The 24,443-nt window shown below is 36.7% G+C and overlaps 1 protein-coding gene across 2 annotated transcripts in view; it reads right to left on the bottom strand.

Annotated features, from left to right (window-relative positions):
* MLLT10 (myeloid/lymphoid or mixed-lineage leukemia (trithorax homolog, Drosophila); translocated to, 10) overlaps window positions 1–24,443 on the bottom strand; it is a 132,114-nt gene that overhangs the window by 18,968 nt on the left and 88,703 nt on the right. For both annotated transcript variants that reach the window (XM_009887132.1, XM_009887133.1), the window contains exons 11-12: window positions 19,842–20,020; window positions 204–321 (exon numbers count right to left, since the gene is read on the bottom strand). In XM_009887132.1, coding sequence (XP_009885434.1) covers window positions 204–321; window positions 19,842–20,020 — 297 coding nt within the window. The remainder of the gene's footprint in view (window positions 1–203; window positions 322–19,841; window positions 20,021–24,443) is intronic.

Below are 24,443 nucleotides of genomic sequence, written 5' to 3'. Positions count from 1 at the left end.
GGGGGGGGGGAAGGGAAGAGAAAAACCGCGCTGTTCTGCAGGACAACTGAACAACTGAGAATTTACTTCCAACACATAACAACTTTATACAGACATTTACTAACCAAATGCTGGGCGGAGTTCAAAAACAAAATTTAACAACCTTTTTTAAAATACTGAAGTCTGTAAAGTTGCACATTTGTCACCAGCAGCGGGAAGCTTACCTGCTTGGCTGTTTTCCGACTGAGCTATAAGTGCTGCCATTGCTGAATTTGGATTCAGCCTATTGCCATACATGTGGGATGGAGGCAGACTGAGAGAAGATCCAGGTAGGGTGTTTGCCTGCAAGAAACCAATTAAAACTTGAATCCCTTTACTTTTTTTAAAAAGGGGAGAAAAGCTGAATATATTTTAAAGAAGCCTTCTTAATGCACAATTATTATATCTTTTAAGTTGAATGGTTTTTTAAAAATACTTTTTTTAAAGATACTATTTTCCATTTGTGAGTACAGAAATGGAATTCCAGCACTTTGAAAATATATCAGGTTTTAAAGTGTGGTTTACTTCTCATTAGCAAGATCTGTTAATAAAAAAAAAATCTAATCAAATTACTGTAGCAAATATTAAAAATACCTAAATTGCATTTTAAAACAACCCCAGTGTAGCAGGATGGGCAGACTTCCTTGCAATCCTGAAGTATGCACTCAATGCTAGGACTTAGTAGCATGGCGACCATGTGGTTATCCTACTAATTATTTAATCTTATTAAACCATTTACAAAATAAGGGCAGGTAGACAACAGATGTCTCACAAATGCTTGGGTTCCTTACATCACAAGCCGGCTGTGGAGGTCAAAAGGTCCAACTTTCAGCTCTATAGTTTAACTACACAGAGCCATATTTCCTTTGCTCGACTCCATCATTAGTAAAACCTGCACACTATTTTGTTACTTCCTATTTTGATAGACTTGGAAGCCTGGTGTTTTTCTGTTTTGTTTTGTTTTTATTTTAAAGAACGCAAACAGCCATTACAAGTATGTTTTCTATACAATAGGGGGCTCCCGGAATCACAGCTTTGCCCTGACCCCATATAAGGAACTGTATCTTTGGCAGTTGGCCAGCTCTACTTATTGAAGAGCTCCCAAAGTTTGTGTTCATTCATGTTGCTAACCACAATTCTGAAGGTCTCTGCTGGGACTTGTGCCAAACAAGCGAAAATGAACCCTTAAACAGATGAAGTTAAGGAGGCTGGCCAAAATCTTGCATAATCCAACGCAATAAAAATACCTTCTTCCTTGGCTGCTTATGCTTTTTCCCTTTCGAAGAAAAGATTCGTGTCAAATGCTGAGTTGCACGGACAAGCAAGCAAAGAAAAAAAAAGCACGGCTGCTTATTAAAAAGGCATTTTCCTACCTGATAAAAAAATTATTTCAGAACAAAGAAAAGATTGCAATGTTGGGGAGGCAGAGGAAAGTCAAAGATACACAACCTGTGCGATCACTGGTTTTAAAAATGAATCTTTTAAGAAAATGTAAACAACCTTTCTAAAGGAAACTTTGAAAAATGAAGAAAGAAGGTGAACAGTAAGGAACTCAATTTGTGGGACATTTTGACATGTATAACTGCACACAAGAGACAGGGAAAACATACTGGTTATTACAGCAAAATATTACAGAGTATAAACTATGTCTCTGGAAAGAATCACACACTACCATTAAGTTTTGGCTTTCAGCCAACATATTAAACTTGATGAATGGACTTTTATGAATTCACACAACTGTTTTCAATGATGCTTTATTTACTATATACTGGTGAGAAATTGTGCCTGATACTTATATTCTTCTACTGTCACAAAGTTAGAAAAAGCCACAAATAATTACTCACAATGATCAGGTTTTTTCACTTTTCAGTTTAAAGGTATGTGCAAGACTGCTAGACAGGGAACCACAGTATCACTTCAAACCTAGCTGTTATTTCTTTTTTTAATTTCTTTTTTATTATTGTTTTTAAAGAATTGCATGTCTTTAGTATAATTAATCTGAATTAGTTGTTAGTCTAAGAAACAATGCAAGAATTTCCACCTACCCAGGTATAACAGCATCCAAAAATACAGTACGTATTAGTACTGTTGTTGTCCCTAAAGAAGGGTTCTTCACGCAGTGTGCAAGAGCCAATCAACACACTGAGTCAAGATATTTGTTCTTATTTCAATTCTGCAGAATCGGGTGCTGGGCATTTAACAACACCAGCACACCACACGTTTCCAACAGCCCAATATTTATAACAATAAAATACAGCTGATTGGTTAATAATGATCCACTCACCACCCCTGACTATACACATGCAGCTAAACTCATGTTTAAAACATTTTGGGAGGTTACCTAATTAGCATGCTCGTTATTCACAAAGGGGTGTGTATTTTAGCATCAGAATTCCCCAAGGTTAGTTTGGGATACAATCTTGGCTCGACCTCAGTCCAGAAGTTACAGTTTTTGCTATCTTATGTCTAAGTCAGCAACTGCAAAAGAACACGTAAGACACATTGTTTCATCTTGCATCCTCTTCAAGGTTAGGTACACTCCTTCAATGTCTCAACCATGTCCCAACTGAAACTTCTTGATAGACTTTTAACTTCATTCTTTAGACATCAAATCACCCCTTTGAGACCTATGGTGCTGTTTTCTTACAGACCCGTAAGTCTCACTCTTCGGCTTTTTAGCAGTCTTCCAGTAATATTCCCTTTTATTTTCCTTTTGCCTTATAATTTCTCTAAAACAATCATGATCTATTTTTGTCATTAGTACTTGCTCTAGATTTTTATCCTTACTTATTTGCTTGCCTAAATTCAAACAAAATGCTAAACATCGGGTCATACTGAAAATTAAGATTAGCTGAAAATTAAGATGATCACTATCAGGACAACTATTATGAATAATTGTTTTAACCAGTGTAAGTTAGGTAACCATGATGTTAACCAAGAGAAATCTATTCCTTCCCTTTCCTTGAATTTTGAGACCAAATCCTTTAATCTTTGTATCTTCCCTTCCACTAGTTGAGAATTATCTGAATCCTCTAACATGATAAGATGGGCACCCCCGATTGATTCTTTCTCTCTCCCTACAGGGACATTTATTTTTCCAGTGTCCTTCCTGTCTACAAATCGCACATTGATTTCAACCCAAAGGACAGTCTCTATATACCCCGCATCCTGATCTTGCTCCCTCTGGGACTCCCTCTGCCTCTTCCCCCGCAACCCCCTCTTGCCCTTCCTCTTGTCCCACCTCTCCTATCCACAATCACGGCAGCCAAAAGAGAGTCCCAGAATCTCATCCTTCCTCGTTCCCCCTTTTCCCTCCCCACCTCTCCATCATCACAGACCTTATAAACAATTTCAATCAACTAAGAAATAGACATTCCCCCTGCTCCATCCACCCTCAACAACCCCCTTCCCAAATCTTACAATGACTGGCCCACAAACAACATACCAAACATTCCCGGACCTGCCGCCTCCTCTGGATCAGTCAGTCCATCTCTTAGCCACCTCGCGTAATCTCTCATAAAAAGCTGATGGGCTTTCTTTGGACTCTTGTCTAACTTCATATAGTTTAGACAGATTCTTTGGGTTTGGGACCCCCATACTGTATTCCATACAGTACTACCTGCTGACATTGCTTCAGTTCAGCCCCTCCCAATCCAGCATTCTGGATCTTCCCCCAAAGGCAGGCACTGACTAGGATCCTCCTGCCTGCTCCTTTTCCCTCCCTCTTCTTTGGCCTTATCTAATACCATTCTCCTTTCCTCTGCAGTCAAAAAGATACTCAATAAAGCCTGCATACCTCCCCAGTTAAGGTTGTGAGTGAACACAGTAGTTTCTAAAAGCTAATACATTCCCTCAGGGTCTTCTCAGTATGATCCAACAGATTGTTTCCAGTTTAACAGGTCAGAGGTAGTAAACGGGACATGTACAAAAACCACTGTACCATCTACCCCTATTGCTTGTCTCAAGAGCACCCGTGTTGCCGGTTCAGAGTGCCCCCAAGTTCTACCTGAAAAGGGGCATTTCCCCTCTTGCCCTTTTACTTGATCCCCTCCCAAACTTCCCCATTGAGCTCCTGTCCCTGCCTCAGGGTTATCAGGAGGTGGGGAAGAGGGAACCACAACTGATCATCCTCCTGTTCATCCCCTGCACAACATACAGACACTCATCTTTTCTGCTCAAGACACAGCATTAACATATCTCCTCCTAATCCACACTTTTTCTCAGTATTCAATCTCTATACAAAGTCATAAAAGCATCAACATAAGGCACTTCATCCCACTTTCCCAGTCGGCGACAAAACAACATCAATTGCAATATAGGATTAAATTGCGAAGTCCCATTTTTCAGCCATTGCTCATCATCATCCAATTTATAATTTGGCCACCATTGTTTGTAATAACTTTTCATTTTCTCATGAGTCATCAGATCTCCTCCAAACTTGTTCCCATTTTTTTAAATACAACCCAAAGGGCTATGGGAAGGAATCATGGATTGGCTTGATCATATATTCCACTTTTACCTAAAACAGTATTTCCCCTGTGCATACTCAGCTCTGACTTTGATTTGCCAGCAAAGGTAACCTTTTCGCCTGTTACCAAGCATCTACATACTTTATAATCTTCCGTGAAAGCAACCAAATTTAATACTCACCAATCCAGGAATTTGCCCCCCTTTCCCTCTTGACCCAAGTATCTCTTAAGCACTGCACCTTTGAGTCGCTCACCGCCCTGACACTGGAGGAGATTTGGAGGAGTCCCTGATCAACTGGTCAGTGCACACTGGAGTCCTGGCCTACCGCTCACTAGCAACCCTCAGCTGTTTTCATCTCAAAACCAAAACAAACTTCAAAAACAATGTAGTTTTTTGTTAAATCCTTTCACTGAAGAAACCTTACAGAATGGAATATTAGAAGATTCAACCATTATTTGCTTCCATATCTAAGAGACAAGACTAGCAAAATAAATATATATATATGTTATTTAAATAAATTGGTTGAGGTTATGAATTCTACTAATATAATCTGTGCCTTTTTTTTTTTTTTAACTACAAACACCAGGTCTTATTTCTGTTTAGTTTTAGAATATTTCTATAAAAGATTTCTCTTAATTCTAGTAAGCGTAGTGCTTGCTTTTTACACAGAAGCTTCTATACTTACTCTCACTCCATGCAATTCCCTGCAAGGCTGCTTAAAACTGTGTGATAGCAACTATATTTTAATTTATGATGACAGGGCAGCTATAATCAGCGAGGAGTATACAATGTTTATTTGACTGAAACATGCCCAAATAGCTTTAAGAACTTTCTAAAAGTATCTAAGTATCTTGAAAGTAGTTGCTAAAGTCTGTTGAGTAACCATTCACAGCATAAAAGAGAAGACATCAAAGGAATTAAGTAATGTTTGCTAAGTGGGTTGATATAACAGATCAAAAAACTTAGCATGATTTAAACAATATCTAAGATCTTGATTTTTTTTCAGAAGTGGTGGTGCACCCTGAAATTAACCCCTGTTTATACTTCAAAATAACAGTAAAGGTGTCCTACAACAAGTTGGAACTACAAAAGTTCTAGTGCCTTCATGTATCCTATGCAACTCTCGAAGGAAAAAGTCACATTAATAAGTAAGTTCAAGTAAGCTGCAGGTAAATAAAAAACTTTTAAAGTACTGTTTTTAAATGGCAATGTAAAATGACAAGAATAACGATTTGCGAAGCTGTATTACGTATGTGACGACTTCATCTGACAGGAAAGTAGAGGAGGTGGAGGAGTGCTACATTATTTAAAGGTGAAATAGGAGCTCCATGTTTCACTCACAGTCGAAACAAGCTGTAGCAGGCATTTATTAAAAATGCACAATCATCCTGTCAATACATATTAAGGTCACAGGACTGAAACATGTTCTAAAATGCAGAACTTTGAAAGCTGTAGTATTCTTTATTTCAACTGATTCTATTTAAATAGTCAACACAATACATGATCAAAATGTATGAACTAATAAAATAAAGAAACTGCTAAGTATTTATTTTGAAAAGGCAGCAAATTTTCCTGAAAAGATCTTAGCAGAAGGATTTAAGCCCATATAGTGGCATATAATACGCTGCTTTCATTTATGGTGTGTTCAATAAATCAGTAAAGCAATAAGCAGCAGAGCAGCACAGAAGGAAGATACACCGTAATTCATGGAATGCCCGAGTGCAATAAGAATAAATGATTGATATTTGATTGATGCTTAAAAACACTTCCTCTACAGCAAAAAAGAAAGTGCGAGTATATTCCTCTAATTAAAGAAGGAGACTTGCAAGTTAACTAGACTTAATTCGTATATATAAATATCCTCCAAAATATTTAATATTTAAAATTAAATTAAATTTAAAATAGTTTTATATTTGTTTGCATCGCTCCAAAATTGTATTTTACTGTAACAGTATGACTGTAAAGTTTCCCAAGTTGGCAACTATTTGCATTCATAACTGGACATTTACTTAAATTTCCAGGGAAAACAGTTTCTTCATTTCAAATGTTACATGTCCTTTAAGGGGGGGGGAACACCAAAAGGGAGAAAGATGAGACAATACTTAACTGTATGTAATTAGATTAGGTCTCAAAAATTTGAGAACCTTTGAGCATGCCTATTCCCCTGTTCCTTTCAAGTTTTATGCTATGAAATATTTTCTGATAACAGGCCTCATTTCTGTCTCAGCCCCACACCAGTAAGGTTTTAATACTCAGCGTGTGATGAGAGATGAAACCAAGTGTGAACAACTTTCGGGTCCCATGAGTAGGCTGACTGTTGAAGCTGTCAGGTTCAATTGCATCATTCCACATTATTCAATGCCCCAAACTGCTCCCTAATTGTTAGGGGCTTAACATATTCAAAACCATTGTTTAGGCTAATGCTGAAATGCCTACAGTTGAGTTTCCATAAAGAAAGGGGAGGGATTTAATTGTAGTTAAACCATTGCTGAATTCTCCTCCTTTCATGATAGGACAACAAGGATGGCCGGAACAACCAATTCCGAGACGGCTTCTTAATCAGTTTATATCCAATCAACATCCCTTTCCCCCTCTGCTTTAAAATAGTCATTGCTATATTATAGGTTCGTGTCATACTATGATGATGCTTTACAATTAGTGACAGATGACTTAATTACTTACTTCAGCCAATATCTATTTGTCAACAATAATTTCAAAGGTTATTTTTATTTCCTCTTTAAAATAAAAACATATCATTGCTCCTGCACTGTCTATATCCCTTGAAGTATAAGCACCAGATCGATGTGGTTGGGGTCATACCATTCACCAATCATACCAGGTTCTTCATCACAGCGCGACGCTGTGACAGAAAACGCAAAAATACCCCTTGTTCCTACTAACACGAAGTAAAGAAATCAAGAGCACTACCTAGCATCAACAACTACTTATTATAGCCAACTACTACTGAAAACACTATAAAAAAATTGATGCAGATGAATTTTAAAGCTAAATTTTCTGCAAGCTATTCTGCTACACTTCTGAGATGATGTTACTAATGCTTTCCATGCAATTGTCTAGCTCATGAAATATGGAAGGAAATTCAAGCACTAAACCAAGTATTAACATCAGCTTACTTCATCAAGAAGCCATCTTAAGCTGATGTATTTTAAACATATTAATTCTATGTACATAATGATAATAAAAAGTTGGCAATATACACATATAAAAATCAATTGCTTTTCCTGAGAAGTAAAAAGAGCTGCCTATTCAAGTGATAGCAGCAAAAGCAACCTGGCTTTATGTTTCCTAGCTTAACCTGGACAAGCGAAGAAAAATTATTTTCATCCCTAGAATTTTTAAGGCCAGTTATAGTATGGGAAGCATGTAACAGTTGGCTTTTCCTTGGTATTCTATGCAATGGAAAGAATTGCTATTGCTTCCTTTTATCCTTTCAGTACTTCTGGTACCATCTTCAACTTCATTTAGGAGATGTGGGGGAACCACTGCTACACATCATCACTTGCCTTCTCTAAATTCTGTTAGCCCTTCATCTGGGATGGGAATACACACCCACTGAAGGGAGGTCAGACTGCATTTAACTGCTCATCACTTGCCTTCTCTAAATTCTGTTCTAAATCCCTTCATCTCGGATGGGAATACACACCCACAGAAGGGAGGTCAGACTGCATTTAACTGGAGCAATACAGCCACATTTCTAGGAAGCTCAAGAGGAAGTTCTGCCATGTCAACAGCTTTTCATGCATCAGTTGCATCGTGCATCAACTCCTGAATAATTTCATCACAAATACGGAATTCGCTTGGAAATCTTACCTAGACCTTGTTTCCAATGAAAGAAAATTCCAAATTCCTTTCTATTTTCCTATATGCCAAGAAATACAGATGGAATTGAAGACAACAGAAAATTCTTAAAAAAATACTGTTTCAACATTTCTTCTTAAAATCATCATATGACTTTTCAAAGCAACTAGCACAACACAAAATAATATTAAAATGCAGCATGATAAACACTATGTATTTTAACTAAACTGATACTTTCATTTCCATCTTTAAATTTGCATTTTGGCTTTAACAGATGTAAGTTGAACATAATTAATCTGCAAGCAAATTATATCGACTTTTGACTAAAACAGCCTATAGCACTATTGATGACTGAAAGCTGCAAGTGTACTTTTTACAGCTAACCTCACCTCACCTGCTATCATACATACATCACCAATAGGAATCAACCCCAAACATCCACTGTAGTCTTTTACTCATTCATTCTACGAAAGCAATACTGGGATTGAAAAGATAACCCATCCCATACTGCCACCATTGCCATCCAAGTGCTTCGAAGTCCTTAAAGTTTGGGTTTTTTAAAAAACAGATAATCAAGGTGCAATTTTACAATAAATGTTTTCACTAACTGACTGAAATAAAAGAATTAACTGAAAAGCTTAATTAGGAGGCTGGAAAAGTTAAAATGAAATCAGAAAAAGGGTTTGTGATATCTTAGAAGGAAAAAAGCAACTTTTCAATCAAAAAGAGCATTAATTACAAATGTACAAATTATTATAATCAAAATCTGCCAGGAAAACTGTATATGTGACATGTAAAATCATCTTATGGATACATTATTCACATCATTAGTACTTTTTATGTCACAAGCAAAAATAAATACCTTGAACTTCTAGCTGTAATGAAGACTCTTGCTTATGAACAAGCAAATAATCAAATACCGTCTTTGAGAATCAATTGTTTTGATTAAATGTACAAATAAATCCTTCAATTAAATGAAACCATCTAACCTTCAAGCAGCAGCACTCAAATATTTTCAAGAAGGGCATGAATGAATGCAACTGGGAAACACAGTGGGATTTGAAAGGCAAAATGAAAAATTAATGGCACACCTACAGAAACTAATTTATACCTCTGCCCAGTGTACAACAAGGGCACATCAAGTCATTAAAAACCACACGGGTAGAAGGCCTATCTTCCAATAATGTGAAAAAGCTATAACCCCACCTGTACTACCAGTTCACTCATCTCTTCCATGTTAAACAATTAAAACCTATTTATTTATAAAGTAGACACAAAACGAGACTTGTACAAAAACTTACTAGAATGCTACCTCATTAAGAGGTCTTCTTTGTTTGGTTGGTTTTGTTTTTTAAAAAGGAGGGTTGACAGAGATAAGACCCTGGGATTCCTCCACCTCTCCCGCAAACCTAACCGACAACAGAGCTATCATTTCGACACAAATCCCTTTCACCTCAAGTTTGTTCCTCCATCCTTTCCATCTACCTCTGTCTTCATAGCACTTAACCTGTATGTGCTCTCCATAGACAATGGAAGCAATGTCTTACCCGAGATTCTGTTTTAAGAACATTAACCTGTATATCAGGAATCACAACTTCACTCTCATATTGACTAGCAGAAAAGAATGACTTGATTAGGAAACAAACCCAGTATACCCATATAGTAATCTATTTTCTTTATGTATTCCAAAGAAAGACAGACATTCATAATATGCCAAATAATGGATCTGAGAGAAAAGTAACTACTTTCAAGATCATCTATAATTTCAAAAACAGTAATAACAAAGAATCAACCCCTTATTCACAAACACTGACATTTTAACTTTCTAAATAAACCCCAACAGTCTTTGCTATTTAAGTGATGAAACAAATACCTATAGTAGCACAGTTACCGCTGTGTAAAAATGCTTGCAAGATTCTCAACATTTTACACAAGGCCTATAAGGACACTGCCTCAACAACGAACTCTGCAGCTGGTAACAAAGCATACACCGTGTGAACTTGAAATCTTTTTCAAGTCAAACCTAAACATTCGGTTTCATCGAAATATTTTTATTTCTTCTTTCCATTGCACACAGACTAGAAAATTTCACATTTTTCACATTCAACACCATTACCATTGTCTCAGGCAGCTAAATTGAAGTAGTGCTACACTCAGTTCAACGAAGAGGTCAATGTGCCTCAGTTGCCTGGAGACTGATGGTTGCTACAGCAGCACCAGATAAGCCAAGCTAAATAAGCTTCAGCTTGAAGGCAGAAAACATTTATTGCTAGACTGAAACATTGATGCAGTTGTCTCAGCATGCAGCACTGTGCAAAATCATGCAACTGCCTTTCAGAATACCTGTATATTGTTTAAGTCTACGTGAAGACGATCTTACTGAAGCAAGAGAAAAACACAAAAAGTAAAGATTTTAATTGGGCTAAATACTAGATTACTTGCAACTATGATTCCTTTGTTCTAGTTGAGTCACATGTTAGAAGGAATTTTCCCTCTGGCTGTAAATTCTTCCTCCTTGCTACTCTCCTCCACCCCCACCCCAAAAATCCTCAGTTAGACTGAATGAGAAGAAAATTAGATTTCTTACTCGTTTTGCCTAGAAGTAACAAGGAATTAAAACAGCTTTTAAGTGACAAACAAAAAAATTTAGACAGAAAAACCTCTAGTAGCATGGTTCTTTTACATTTTTGATTTTGCAAGACTCCTAAATTTAAGCAGCTGTGACACAAATACACTTTAGTGTTTTTGGAAGATTTTGCATTAACATGTTACACCGCGATATCAATTTAGCACTCGTTCCAAATCTACCAGCACTGGCAATTTCCTGTGGCAATGAGTCCCAAGGATGAGCAACATATTCTATCAAGAATTATTTCTTTTTGTTCTGGATGTGCTGCCTTTTCCTTTTATATCTTTTTCTTAAGTTATAAGGAGAACAGAGTAATTTCAGCATCCAAACAGTCTGTGATCCATATTGATATTTTACCTTTAACCCAGTGGGTAGAAACCTCTTAAGAGAGATCTTATCATCAAGAGGTGTTTTGATAGTCATATAAAATATGCCAATTGGTTTTCATGTATCCACAGTTTCTATTGATTAGAGAATTCTAGTATTGCAGTGAGGAAATTATTTCCTTTTTCTAGAAGCATGCTGCTTAAACCATGCAATATCATGATCTCCAGGTGTTTTATTATTTTCTTTTTAATTACCACTCATATTAAATGTAATACAAATCATCTTTAGAAAGACAAATGCAGAAAATATAACCAAACTGACCACAAATTTGTAAAACCTGCTACTTCTATGTTGGACCTTAAAAAAAAAAAAAACAAACCAACAACAACAAAAAAACCCACAAAGAAACAAAAAACGGCCAACACCAACACACCACTCGCTACAGGGAAATGTATAAATTGAACTTAATAAAATGAGCTAACAGAACTTACAAAACATACTGTTTCTCTGCAGGAAAGATCACTTAACTCTAGATCACATCAAATGAATTAGTATCAGCAAAAGGACATGACTGGTATGACCTGATGTTATGATCACCAGAAGCAGAATATTTTGGAGAAATTTAATGATACATTAACATATTGTCATAGCACTGTCTATGCTTTACATAAATGACTGATTTCTAAGTGGGGAGAGGTTTCACCACAAGGCACCCACCCATTACTAGCTTTGCACATAAGCAGTGGAAATCTATACTATCTGCACTCTGAACTTCGTAAGAGCTACTCTGGCACTCAAAATCTCAACTATTTCTATATCAAGAAACAGACTTTAGGAAGTAGCCTGAAAAAATGTAAAAAGAGCTTAAGGGTCTTCCTAAGTTATGGAAATCATCTCCGATTATGTCTAATATAGTTTACAATAATTAGGATAAGTTCTTTTGCATTGCAAGAAAGGATTACTGCTTAGGTAAGTTTGTTGAGATCATTTCAAAGTCTATAGTTTTAAGTCTCAAGATATTCTGATCCAAAGGTGTCTGCAAGAGTATTACACTAAATTCTTAACTTCAGCCATTACACATGGTTGTCATGTGTACCTTTGGGAGCAAAGTAGGAAGCTCACTTAGCACAACATCTAGTGCAGGTTACTTAAGTCTGAGATTGTCACATCTGTCACACCCTGATGTCCTAGAACTGAGGGCAATTTGTCTTTTTTTCACGTATTCATTCTACTCCAGAAAGAAAAGTTCATTAAATACTGACCACTAATAGACCTGCCATTTCCTAGAGTACCCACAGAGAGGATGGCCCAGGAACTTCCCTTAAATGGACTGACATTTTAGCCTGCCCAGCTCTAGCAAACTTCAGATGCTTAACCTGAAAATTTTCTCCCTTCCTCATGTTTACTTTGAGCTGAAAATTTAAAAAAAAAAAAAAAAAAAAAAAGGCAGCAGGAAAAGGGGTACGTTTCTCTGAGCAAGACTGGGAAAAAGAAGTGGACAGAGGATTATCTTCCTTGACCATACTTACTTTGAGAATATGACATCCATAATTCGAGGCTACAACTGCAAACTCAGCAGCAATACCAATCAGGTATGTGCATTTTACTGTCCTATGAAAATGCCCAAATCCCCCTTCTGAAGGCTTGCAAAAATCCCTCTCAACTTGAACTTTTGGCAAAGACTACTTGTTGAAGATGTACTCCTTAATTCCCTCATATTTCCCCCCATTTCAGAAGGTAAAAATAAGATTGCTCCCAAAACTGCTTTTAACTTGTCTAAGAACTAGGAATAGGGTTCCTCTTTTTTTTGTATTTTCACTTATTTTCCTGTGGGTGCCAGGATAGAAAAGAAAAAGGAGGAGAAAGTTCCCCTGGTAGCGTGCAAAATGATAAGCAGACTTAAATTATGACAAGAAAAAAACCAGTAAAACAGGGAGCAAAAAATAGTGTAAACTAGTGATGTGGAGAAAGAGCAGGGGACTACAAAGATCCAAAATCAGGGACTAGACTAATTCAGAAAGTGAGACAATAAAAACCACAGGACAGAGGCATCTGAAACATCAGGTGCCCTACATTCAGAATCTGAAAAGATCTCAGGATTCCTCAGCTTTCACATTCCTCTATTGTTAACAAATAACTTTAAATCTATTGAAAAAAATAAGCCTTATCTCCCTCTAAAAGCTGGGTCAGACAAAGGAGGATAACCATCACTATATGAATGCTAAAGAAAACCCTGCTGTTTTCCTACTGCTCCTGAGGGGAGTAAAGCCAAACGAATTTCAGAGGGGATAATGGAAGTGATTAAGGCAAACTTATTTCACTTAGAATTGCAACTGAGTAGCAGCACCTTCCCAATTATCACATCTCCACCATGGAGGCAGTAGTTCATTACACTACGTTGAAGTGGACCTATCTACCATGCCACCACAAATAAATCCTCGGCTAAAAAGAGTAACGAACAGCAACTATTCAGTTTCCCTATCCCTGTGCAAACCATAAGGATTGTTGTTACGGATATTTCTTGTCCTTCTCCTTCCCTTTATTAGCTGTTTCTGTGGCAAAGGAAACACAGCGCATAAAGTAAGGTAGGAACTTAGGAAGAAAATAAAACAGAAGCTGCAAAGGAAGAAAAACAGCTTAAAAAAGAACGCAGAATCCACTAGCAAAAACCATTTTTCTCTCTGTCCTAAGAAAGAGAAAATAATCTTTTGGATTATATCTGTAAAACAGGTTAGTGACAAGTATGTGCAATATTGCTTCAAATTGCCTCACAGATGTGTTTATTAGAGTCACTAAGAGCACAGATACCACAACATGGGAGAAGAAAAAAAAGTCACAATTTGATCACATTATATTTCCAAAAGCAGAAACCCTGAAAATTTCTGAATAAACTGAGATTACTATAATGTGGAGATCATATGTTACTGAATCATACAATACCAACACCAAAGAGTCGATGAGCTGCAAATGTTTAAAGTAAAAGGCTGTATGTCTTAAAGAAACCACTACCTGCCATTTCCACTCCTGATGTACCTTAGATCCCACTAAAAATACTATTGAAATGAGATTACAAGACACTTAAATGCATTTTTTTTTCTTAAAAGGAATACAGTCTGAAAGATGGCTTTAACAATCAATGACTGGAAGAAAACACAGCCAAAAACCCGTTACTTCCATTTCTGCAGTTTGATCCTGTATTCTGAACGTAGAGATGCCAGAAACAAACAGCCAGAGAGCACTAGTAGGGTAATTTCACTCATTTAAGTCATCAAAAAGAACAGCCAGCTTCAACCAATTTCAATCTCAATCTTGACCAAAGTAGCAAACATTTCATTATAAAACACTACATCTAAGTCAAAATTATAAAAAAAAAAAAAAAAAAATTGAATCTAACAACCACCATTTCCTGAGAAAGCAGAAAGCAAATCCCGTTGTACAATACCAAAAGATATTGAGGCACCCAGGTCACTCCTTTTTTTATGACCATATATTAATCATTAAGAATAACTTGTCAGAAAAGCAATACAGCAAAACATTACAGAACAACACACCAGACCAACAAACATTTCTGCTATAATTATGAAACACAAGGAAATGTTTGAGATAAAAGCTGAGCACAGGACCTCGGAGTGGTGCAACTTGTGACTGGCTTAACAGGGAAAAAGTAAAACACTATTCAAAATACAAATGCAAGAAAGTGATTCTTCTCAATAACAGAGTACAAATTAATATTCATGCAAAAGTTAAAGGCATGTTCTGAGAGAAAAGACAGTAGTTTGGGATATAGTAATTTGCTGTTACATGCAAAACAGGCAGTACCGACAAACATGCCAAGAGGACTAATTCAAGAAAATCAAGAGCAAAACAGTGTGAGCTGTACCTTCTTTCCTGTATCCCTTTTTTCCTATATTCCTGCAATTGTTGAATGCATTGGTATGCTAATAAAGCCTCACTGAATTAAGCAGTGTAACCTATCTGAGGCTATGCTCAAGGCACATAAAAAAGAGAAATAGGATGCAAAAAAAATCTGCGTTTGCAGCAAGTGGCATTTTTACTAGACCACTGATTCCCACCTGGTGAGGAACACCAGCATTTAAATTCAGTTATGGCACAGCATGGAACACAAGCTAATAATCTCTTCTGGATTTATTAGATTGGAATAAAAATTATGAGTGGCATGAGGGAGAAGAAAATGAGACACAAAAGAAAAGGTAATTGCAACAAGGCCCATACTGTGTTTTTGTCTTAAAAACAAACACAAAAAACACAGGATGGGAACTATCATACTAGACAATAGAATGAAAGAATCAAAATCCAGGATTTTCAGGTTGTTGGGGTTTGTTAAGCTTTGAAATCAGTGTTGTTTAGTTGTGGATGGAAAAAGCAGCACTTCGGTGTTTTAATCACTGAAGTTTTATATGCGCATAGCAGTTACTCAAAAATAACAAAAGGCACAGCAGTATAACCTAATTTTCTCACTTTAGGAGAGTTGCTTTTAATTGCTTGCAGGTTTTCTTAATAGTATGACCAAATTTTCTGTATTAGACGTCTACCGTAACTTCCTAATAAAAATAGTTCAGCCAATTTTGGGACTAATCCTGTGGAAACATATTTTTTTCCAATATTTTCTCTTCAGAATTTCTTAACACCCTTGCTTAAAAAAAAATAATCCAATTGACAAATTTATGATGTCCCCAAAATCATAATTACAAATGCCCCACAGATATGTAAGAAAACTTAACAGCTGACATCTTAGAGGAGTGCACCCTAGCAGCACATCTTTGAGCCTATTCCCATTTTTAGTACTATTCCAATTGCACGTCTGCCATCCTGAACAAAAAGCTGAGCAACCAAGGTTTGGGCATACTTGCTCTCTTAACTAATAGTTTAAATAAAACCTAATTTACTTATTACTTTTTATCGGCTATAGAGGCACAAGCTTAGCTTAACTTATAACCATTGTATGTATACCTAGGATTTTGGTTGATTTTCTTTTAATTAGAATGCTACACAAAAAATACATTAGCACACCGTTATTTGAAGACTTTCATGGTCAAGAGGTGGGTAAACACTGAGAATACATCCCCAAGAGCCCAGCAAGCAGCCACAGCACTCTGATAAAACTTGGTAGAACTAAGTAGGTAAACCCTAACCCTTGAAGTATAATCAGTCATTTATGATAACTGTATGAAAAAAAAAAAAAAAGTTCTCTTGAACTGGAGGACAACTGCATGGTAAAAAAGGCACTCTTAACTGGGTCTCTTGAAACACTAGGTAAGGACCTCATGAACTGAAACTGAAACAGACTTCCAGAGTCCAGGAAAAACAAGGGCATGATACAGGTGGTTGTCATGATTTAGTATGAATCAAAGACACTTTCATCATGGAGACCTGCTTGGTATTTTCAAGTCTTGAATGTTGGGAAAAAGCATCTAATCTGCTTGGTGCAATGACAGAAGTACCACTAATCTTAAACCTCAACCAGGACATGAAAGTACTTAATATTTTAAAATTCTCAATAGATTCTCACCTTCTTTATCCTCCACGCTAGAACATACTCTGTAAACTCATTTTCCCCATGAATGAGGAAGAACTGTGTCCACAGACCTTAAAAGCCAACTGACTGTTCACCTCTTGCCACTACAGCTTCTTTGTAGAAAGTTTCTCTCAAAACTGATAAATTAGCAGTGTAAAAAAACCAAACAAACAAACAAACAAAACAAACCCAGAAAGGTGACAGTTAAAGCAATTTAGCCCCAACTGGAAATGTCCACTGCCTACCTGCTGGATGTTACTGGATGCCAGACAAAAAGGAAAACTGTCAGTCTAACTGCAAATAGTGAAGACAGGGAATACAGAAGGGAAAAAAGTTTAGGATGATAAACACAGGTGCCTTGGTTGTAGAGCATAACTTAGAGACATGTCATGCTACACAGCTTATCTGTGGCATGATGTTTAGTAAATATCAATGACTGCATAATGGGTCAGATGATGGAAGGACCAAGCTCAAATTTATACATCGACACCACTGATAGAAGAAAAAACAAAGGTTATGCCTTTACCAATTTCCAACTGGCAGGCACTAGCTACCAAAGTATAGTCCTAGAATCTCTGAAGCAGCATAGGACTTTATTAATTCCCTGTGCAAACACATGAGTTCCCTTTTAAGGCTGTCAACCAAAACTTCTCACCATTTGAACTTCCCTTTATAGTTCAGAAAGCAAAATACTCTTTAAATGGTAGTAGCTGTGATCCTGACAAGTAAATCTATGACCACTTGAAGACAAGTTAGGTACTGAGGTAAGCTACACGACTCTGGGGCGGGTGTTGGGGGGGAGGACTGGGACGACATGGGGACGACAACTAATAAAAAAAATAATTCCTGTACATCCCAAAAAAAAAACAGAGCCAAAGGAAAGACACGAATTTTTGACATTTAACCTACGGAGGGCTCTCTAGTTCAGCTAACCACTAGAAGAAAGTGCACCTCCTAAGGTATACTTAACCTTTTTGTGACAACATGAGGAAAAGAAATATACTACAGTATTTCTGTTCCTGCCTGCTAAATACAGGCTCTGTGCCATTGCTTTTTGATTCCATTTATTCTCCAACAGAGTTGAACAAATAGAAATGAAGGTACACAATTCTTGCTTACTTAACTTTTCCATGTCATTCATGACTTCATAGATCTTTGTCTTATCCCATCTCAGTGTCTCTTTTTCAGGCCAAGAGTCCCACACCATTTACTCATTCCTTATAAAGATGCTGTTCCTTGCCATTGTTCACTACCATGGCTCTTCTTGTACCTGTTTTCATATCTACTGTATCTATTTTGAAGAGAAACTGCCTTTTCCCTTTAACATTAACTTCATTTGCCCTCTTACTACTTTGTCAACATAGGCTGGTAAGGTTTTTCAGCAATTTGTGACAGCTGATCTGCATAATAGCTCATTGCATACCCTAGCATAATCAGCAAACTTGGCTTCTGTTCCTCCCCCTTTTCCTAGATCATTTATGAATACGGTGAGCTGTACAAAAGGCCATAATGCTGATCTTTCCAAGACTCTGATGGTAAACCTCTCCACTGTGAAAACTGAACGTCTACTTGTTTGTGTTTCTTCAAATCTTTTAATCTGCTACTAAACTATGACACAACCTCTCCCCTTATCTCCAGACTCCTCAATTTAAGTGTCTTCAATGAGTTACGTTGTGTAATACTCTTTGGGAATTTAAAAAAAAGGAAAGAAAAAAAACAACAAAAAAAACACTCCAATTGGTTGTGATTTCCCTTCACAAAAGCTACATTATTGGCTCCTCACCAAAGCATTGTAATTTTAATTCATTTCTTTAAAATAGTTTCTATCGATTTCTGCAACAGAGAGGTCACCCAATTTTGCATGAAACTGGCCAACAGGTTCCAAAGTTATAAGACAGAAGTCACACAGACACACCGGCATAACACAAGCCTTATTTCTTTAGGAAACCAGTCCAAAAGAATTACATAAAAATACAACTGCCACCTACAACAACAAAGTGCTATTTGATATTGAAATGTATTCTATGTTGGCCTGCACACAGTATTTGTGCTACACATATACTATACACAAACGTATGTGCACATACACACACGCATATATAAGTATGTATGTGTTACACTTTATTTTAATTCTTAAGGTTCATATCCACTACTTTAAATCACTGTAGACTCTACAAAAGTTGATGTTTTGTATGCACACAAAAATAGATATATTTGATACATTCACTGTAAAACAGATTCCCACGAGAAAATGTAAAATACAAGAAACACAAAGTATAAAAACATTGTGTCCAGTACAGTATTCCTTCATACTTATACTCTAATCATGGTGTCTCTCTACAACTATAACTTCATACTCTCTTGCTTTGATAAACGCAATCTTGCCCAACTTAAATTCACATACATATACAAAATACTACCATAAAGGTATTTTTTCCAGTTCATTATTTTGACTATGTCACTCTTCTGCACTCCTCCAGTGCCTCCCTTATCCCTTCATCATGAAACATGAATTACGCATCTCCATTTGTATGACCTTTCAAATCCAAAACTGTAGCATATATGCCAACTTTCATTTGCTATCAAGAGATCAGTCTTGGCCAGCTCTTTTCCAGGGCTAGCCTTAGTTGTCCATTTATCAAATCTCCCAAATAAAACCCTCTGTTCTTTACCTGATACCAGCATTTTTGCATGAAATATATAAAACTTTACACATTTTCCTCTTTTAAATCCTTTCTTAAAACATTGTTCTGATAACAGATACCGGTAAGAGCCCCAATGAATTGTAAGCAGCATTCATGCTACTAGTCGTAACGTAATCATTATTACTACACACTTCCACAGACCATTTTTAGAAGTCTATGTGCTGTATAAAGATGGGACTATGTAATATTATGGAGAACTTCTAGCCACTGTAACATTTTCACAACAAATACAGTGTTTATTAACCTATTTTCCAAACAAATTATTGTTTCCTTTAAACATTGAAAATAAGCAGGTCAATAACATGGTTTGCTATCTTAAACTCTTGTGATAGTTTACCTGAGTTGCAGCAACAACAGTAGTTATAGAAGGCGCAGTTGAAGGTGATAGAGCTCCCACTTGCTGCAAGTGGCTTGAAGCCTGCTGAGGTAAATGGGAACTGGAAACGGGAGTGCTAGATCCTGAGCCAGATACTGCATTTGGAAATGATACTGCTACATCATTGCTGCTAAAAATACCTGAAAAAAATTACAAAAACAATTACATGCATCTCTCTCTCTCCCCCTCCCTCTGTTTTCTAGTAACCATGTAAATACGCAGTAGAAAATTAATCAAGACAAACAAGATCACTTAATACATAATGCAGAAAGTTTCTGTGTTGAAATTCTAACCATGCTGATTGATAAAAGTGCTCTCATCATTTGACATTCTACAGTTCAGGGCACACAGATTGATTCAGTTCTAAGTTTTTGCAGAACATGTGTGATAAATCAAATATTTATGTGCATTACAAACTGCTCAAATATTAACAGTAGCAGAATTTTTGGCTAAAATGCCTGCCTTCAACTGAGTCTGCTATCAGCGTTTGTTCTTTCAATAAATTACTGTAAAAGTTAAAGTACATAAAGAATGAAGTATTGTGCTATATAACTGAACATACACAATGCAATTGGAAAAATACTTTTTAACTTTAAAGCAAAATGTTTCTGAACAACATCTGTCCAAAACTGTAATTTTGGCAAGAAAGGATTGCTTGTGTATTTTCAAAAAATACTGACAGCAAGTACTCAGCTTTGCTGGTAGAACTGGTGGTATTTCATTTATTCACAAACTAAAACTCCATCCGTGATCTAAGAACGCTCGACTAACATTTCTGCTAGAATAGCCAACAAGTAAATGACTAAACATGTTAACATTAGTCAGACTTGTACGTTAGCAATTTAAATAGGAAGAGTTCATACCCCTCTGTGAAGCCATTACTTCTGTTCATCTACATGCAGGGTAAAGTTCATTATATAGGTTGGGGAAAAACCCTACTGACCAGAAGCCCAGGACAAGAAGTAGTACCTGTCTATGAAACTGTTAGGCTCCACGTGCATTAGATAAGTGAGCTGTCAGCTGGCCAAGGAATATCAAGCATGGTAGCACTGAACTGCAGTTAGAGGAAGAGTGCCACAGGGAGTAAACAGAAGTAGAATGAACATGGTTAGATCAAAAAAAGCAACAGAACTGAAATGCCAGTTAGAAGGCAAAGGGTGGAGCTAGTTTGTCACTCATACAAATAATGATTTGAAGAAGGCAGTGACAATAAGAAGATACGCAATGTTAACACACCACTCGCCACCCAGCAATCCCTCTGAGCACAGGCAGTCAAGGGAGACTAACATTACCCAAACCCACACGTAATATGCAAACCCCGATGCATCGTAAATTCCTTGCCCCTGTTAACTGTCAAGGAAAACGGAGGAGAAAACCAGCCAGACCCAGCAGAGAAAGGAGATGTGAAAAAACAGCTGAAGGCACATTCCAACACCACTTTTTTCCTGCCTAACCGAGGTTAGTGACTTCTTGTCATCTTCTCCCCAGCCTCTTCATCATAGCACAATTCCACTGCTCTGCTTTTCTACTGACCTTAGTATCTTTTTCCATTTAGCACATCTTCCTGGGTCATCTTCCCCCACTTTTTTTTTTGGTGACTATCCCAAAAATCTACAGTTATGGCATTACGAGCAGTTAAGATCCTTGAAGCGTTCACTTCGTTATGACCTTTCTCCAATTATATTCGCCTCATCTAACTAAACAGTAAATTCTAGGGATCCTGCTCTAGATTTCTCCCTATGCACCACCAAAATGAACATAATTAACAAACAGCCTTGCTACTGAGTCTACTCTTAAATGCGATATAATTACAACCACAAAAACTGAAATATACTCCAGGTCCTCAAAAGATTATTTTTTTAAAAACCTGCTTTCAATCAGAGATTTCCAATTAAGAAAAAAGGATGAGATTTTTGATCCTTTGTATTTTGAATGCATTAAAATAATTAAATGTACAAAAAAATATTGAAAAAGATTAGATTCTCATGCAATTACCTGGCTCCAGGAATCAGGAATTTTAAGGGTAAAAATAATGAAATATAACAACACTTACGATCAAATCATAAGAGTTCATCACCACAAATGTTATCACTCTCATAAAACGTTAATGATAACGAGTGGAGAAAACAAAATTTCCAGTGAAAGTCAAGTAGTAAAAGACAAAGCTATTTTGCCAGAAAGGTAAAAAAACAACACCAAAGTTTTAAAGCTATTGTAGATTTTTTTTTTCTTAATTTTCAAAAATCTTACTTATTTAATAACTGCAGAGTTTCTGGGGTTTCTATTTCAATGCTAAGGTTTATTCTTCCTCTTTAAAATAAAATTCTGGAATACAAGCAGACAGTTATAAAATCATAGGTGTAAAACTACTTCAAAAGACAGACAAACAGTAAACTAGTTTTCCAGTGGAATGAAGAAAGCTATTATTTGTTCCTAATAGTGCTAGTTGTAGCAGTAGTACTAAAAACACTCACTATTTGTTGCTGTTGCAAAATACAGGACAAATATGACCTATCTGCACACCCTGTTTGGGCTAAGTATTTCCATTTAGCAACACTTTACTTAATATGTAAAGTACATACACCTTCTGAAACTACTCATGTGACCAAGCTATCACCCCATGCAAGCACTCGAATAAGAACTGTATGCTGAGCATATAAATAAATCCTTGATTTTCACACCATTTTGAAAATACCTGTATAAAAACTATGTGCATATCACATTAGAAAGCCAAGAAAGTATACATTTAAGTGTCTCAAGCATATCAAGTGGTCTTTTTGGGATTTTGGAAGAGATAAATCACTTTCTGGATCAGGACGGAATAATAACAAAAGCCTGAACAATCACTATAAACCACATTAATGTTTAAAACAAACAAACCACCTTGAAGTCCTTCCCATATTACTGAAAAGCCAAATAACTATACAGCTTGTGATGAATGGCACTGTGCAATTTGCCAGAGGCATAAACAGCATGGTTAAATACAATCTTCAACATTTTAAACAGAACACACTCTTCAACTGCAGGTGGAAATGGACATGTAACACTGTTCAGATAAAGTTCGACTGTGCTTAACACTGCTAAAACAGCTGCAGAACATGGTTTCAGGTTCTGGAAGACAAAATGCATGTAGAGCCTGCATTGCTGGAGTGAAAGGCTTCACAACAAGGCAACTGCAAAAAAAAAACAAACCAAAAAAAAAACCAAACCACAAACCATCTCTGGACAACAAATAATTGCCTATCTAGCACAGAAGGGGAGTACTATAGAGCAGGGAACACATCAGATTATGCAGATTGGAAAAAATTGTATTCTTTTTGCTGACAATCAATGATGAAATAGATAATGGAGGAAATAAAAGAACCTCAAGAATGGTGAAAAACAAAATAGCCTCAAGTCAGAACTAGCTGTGCAGCAACATACACCAAGTGGTGTATTCTGCTGCACAGAATAATTTTAGTGATTTTATTCAAAATCTCAAAAGTAAGTAGTTCCATGAGCAGAATAATTAACAAAACAGATTAAATTCTGGCTTTCAACAGTATTGCATCTCACAGATGACATCAATACACTAAGCTTTCCCACCACAATTTCTGTACCTAGCTACAAAACCCTCAGGTCTTTTTATTTTCTAGTACTACAACCCCCTATGTCATTCAGCCCCCTGACATTCCCATCATATGCTGGTGATTGCCTAGTTCGGCAAGAGACAAAAGCAGGCTGTGGTTACTCTTGTAGCCATATACTGTCCATCCCTATTACAGGAACTTACACATTTTTGACCCCTTTATCAAGTTTGTTTGAAATTGGACAACAGGCTCAAAGCTTACTGTGAGCCAAAATCAAGAGAGACAACACATAAACTGCTTCCTTAGGAAGCTAGGAAAAGGTTCTCTCTACCATAAAGCTGTATTTTCTTTTTTAAGTCAGTAACTCAAAACTCTTGCAACAATTGTGAAAAGAAGAAGTTACTTAAGATATCTATCATAGGTTGCAGATTGTAGCGTTTTGCCAAAACTTAAGGAATCAGAATCTGGTCGAAGAGGTTTCTTTAAAAACGTAAACTTGGAACGGCACAAAAGTTGCACAGAACTACAGAACCTTCCTACTTGGGGGAGGACGGATAGACACAGGGCAGGGGAGCAGGGACAACAACCTTAAAGGGACCTGCAGCAGAATTCACAGAAATAAAAGGAAATTTTAAGTTATACAAACAAGAACTTCTTTACAAAAACTGAAACTATGGACTGGTTTTCAGTACCTTCTCCTCCTGTGGTGATCTCAAGGAGCCTTCCCTAAAACCATGACAACTTTCTACACAGACCAAAATGAAACAGTGCCTTTGAATGAAGCAGTCCATTAATTAGTAACTAAACATGTAGAAAAATTGATTAAGTTTAGTTACTCAAGAAAGAACACATTCTTTTCCAGTAGAATGTTAATAGTGGAAAAAATATCCCACTATTTGTTATTTTGTAATACCGACATAAGCTAAAGTGAATCTAATGCTAAACACAAGCAAATAAAAACAGGTTATTGTGACACATTTGCCTAAAAAGAGAA

This window comes from Charadrius vociferus, unplaced genomic scaffold, assembly GCF_000708025.1.
Source record: "Charadrius vociferus isolate BGI_N301 unplaced genomic scaffold, ASM70802v2 scaffold126, whole genome shotgun sequence".
Classification (NCBI taxonomy): Eukaryota; Metazoa; Chordata; class Aves; order Charadriiformes; family Charadriidae; genus Charadrius; species Charadrius vociferus.
Note: the sequence above shows the minus strand (reverse complement) of the source record. Positions and strands in the feature narration are given on the sequence as shown.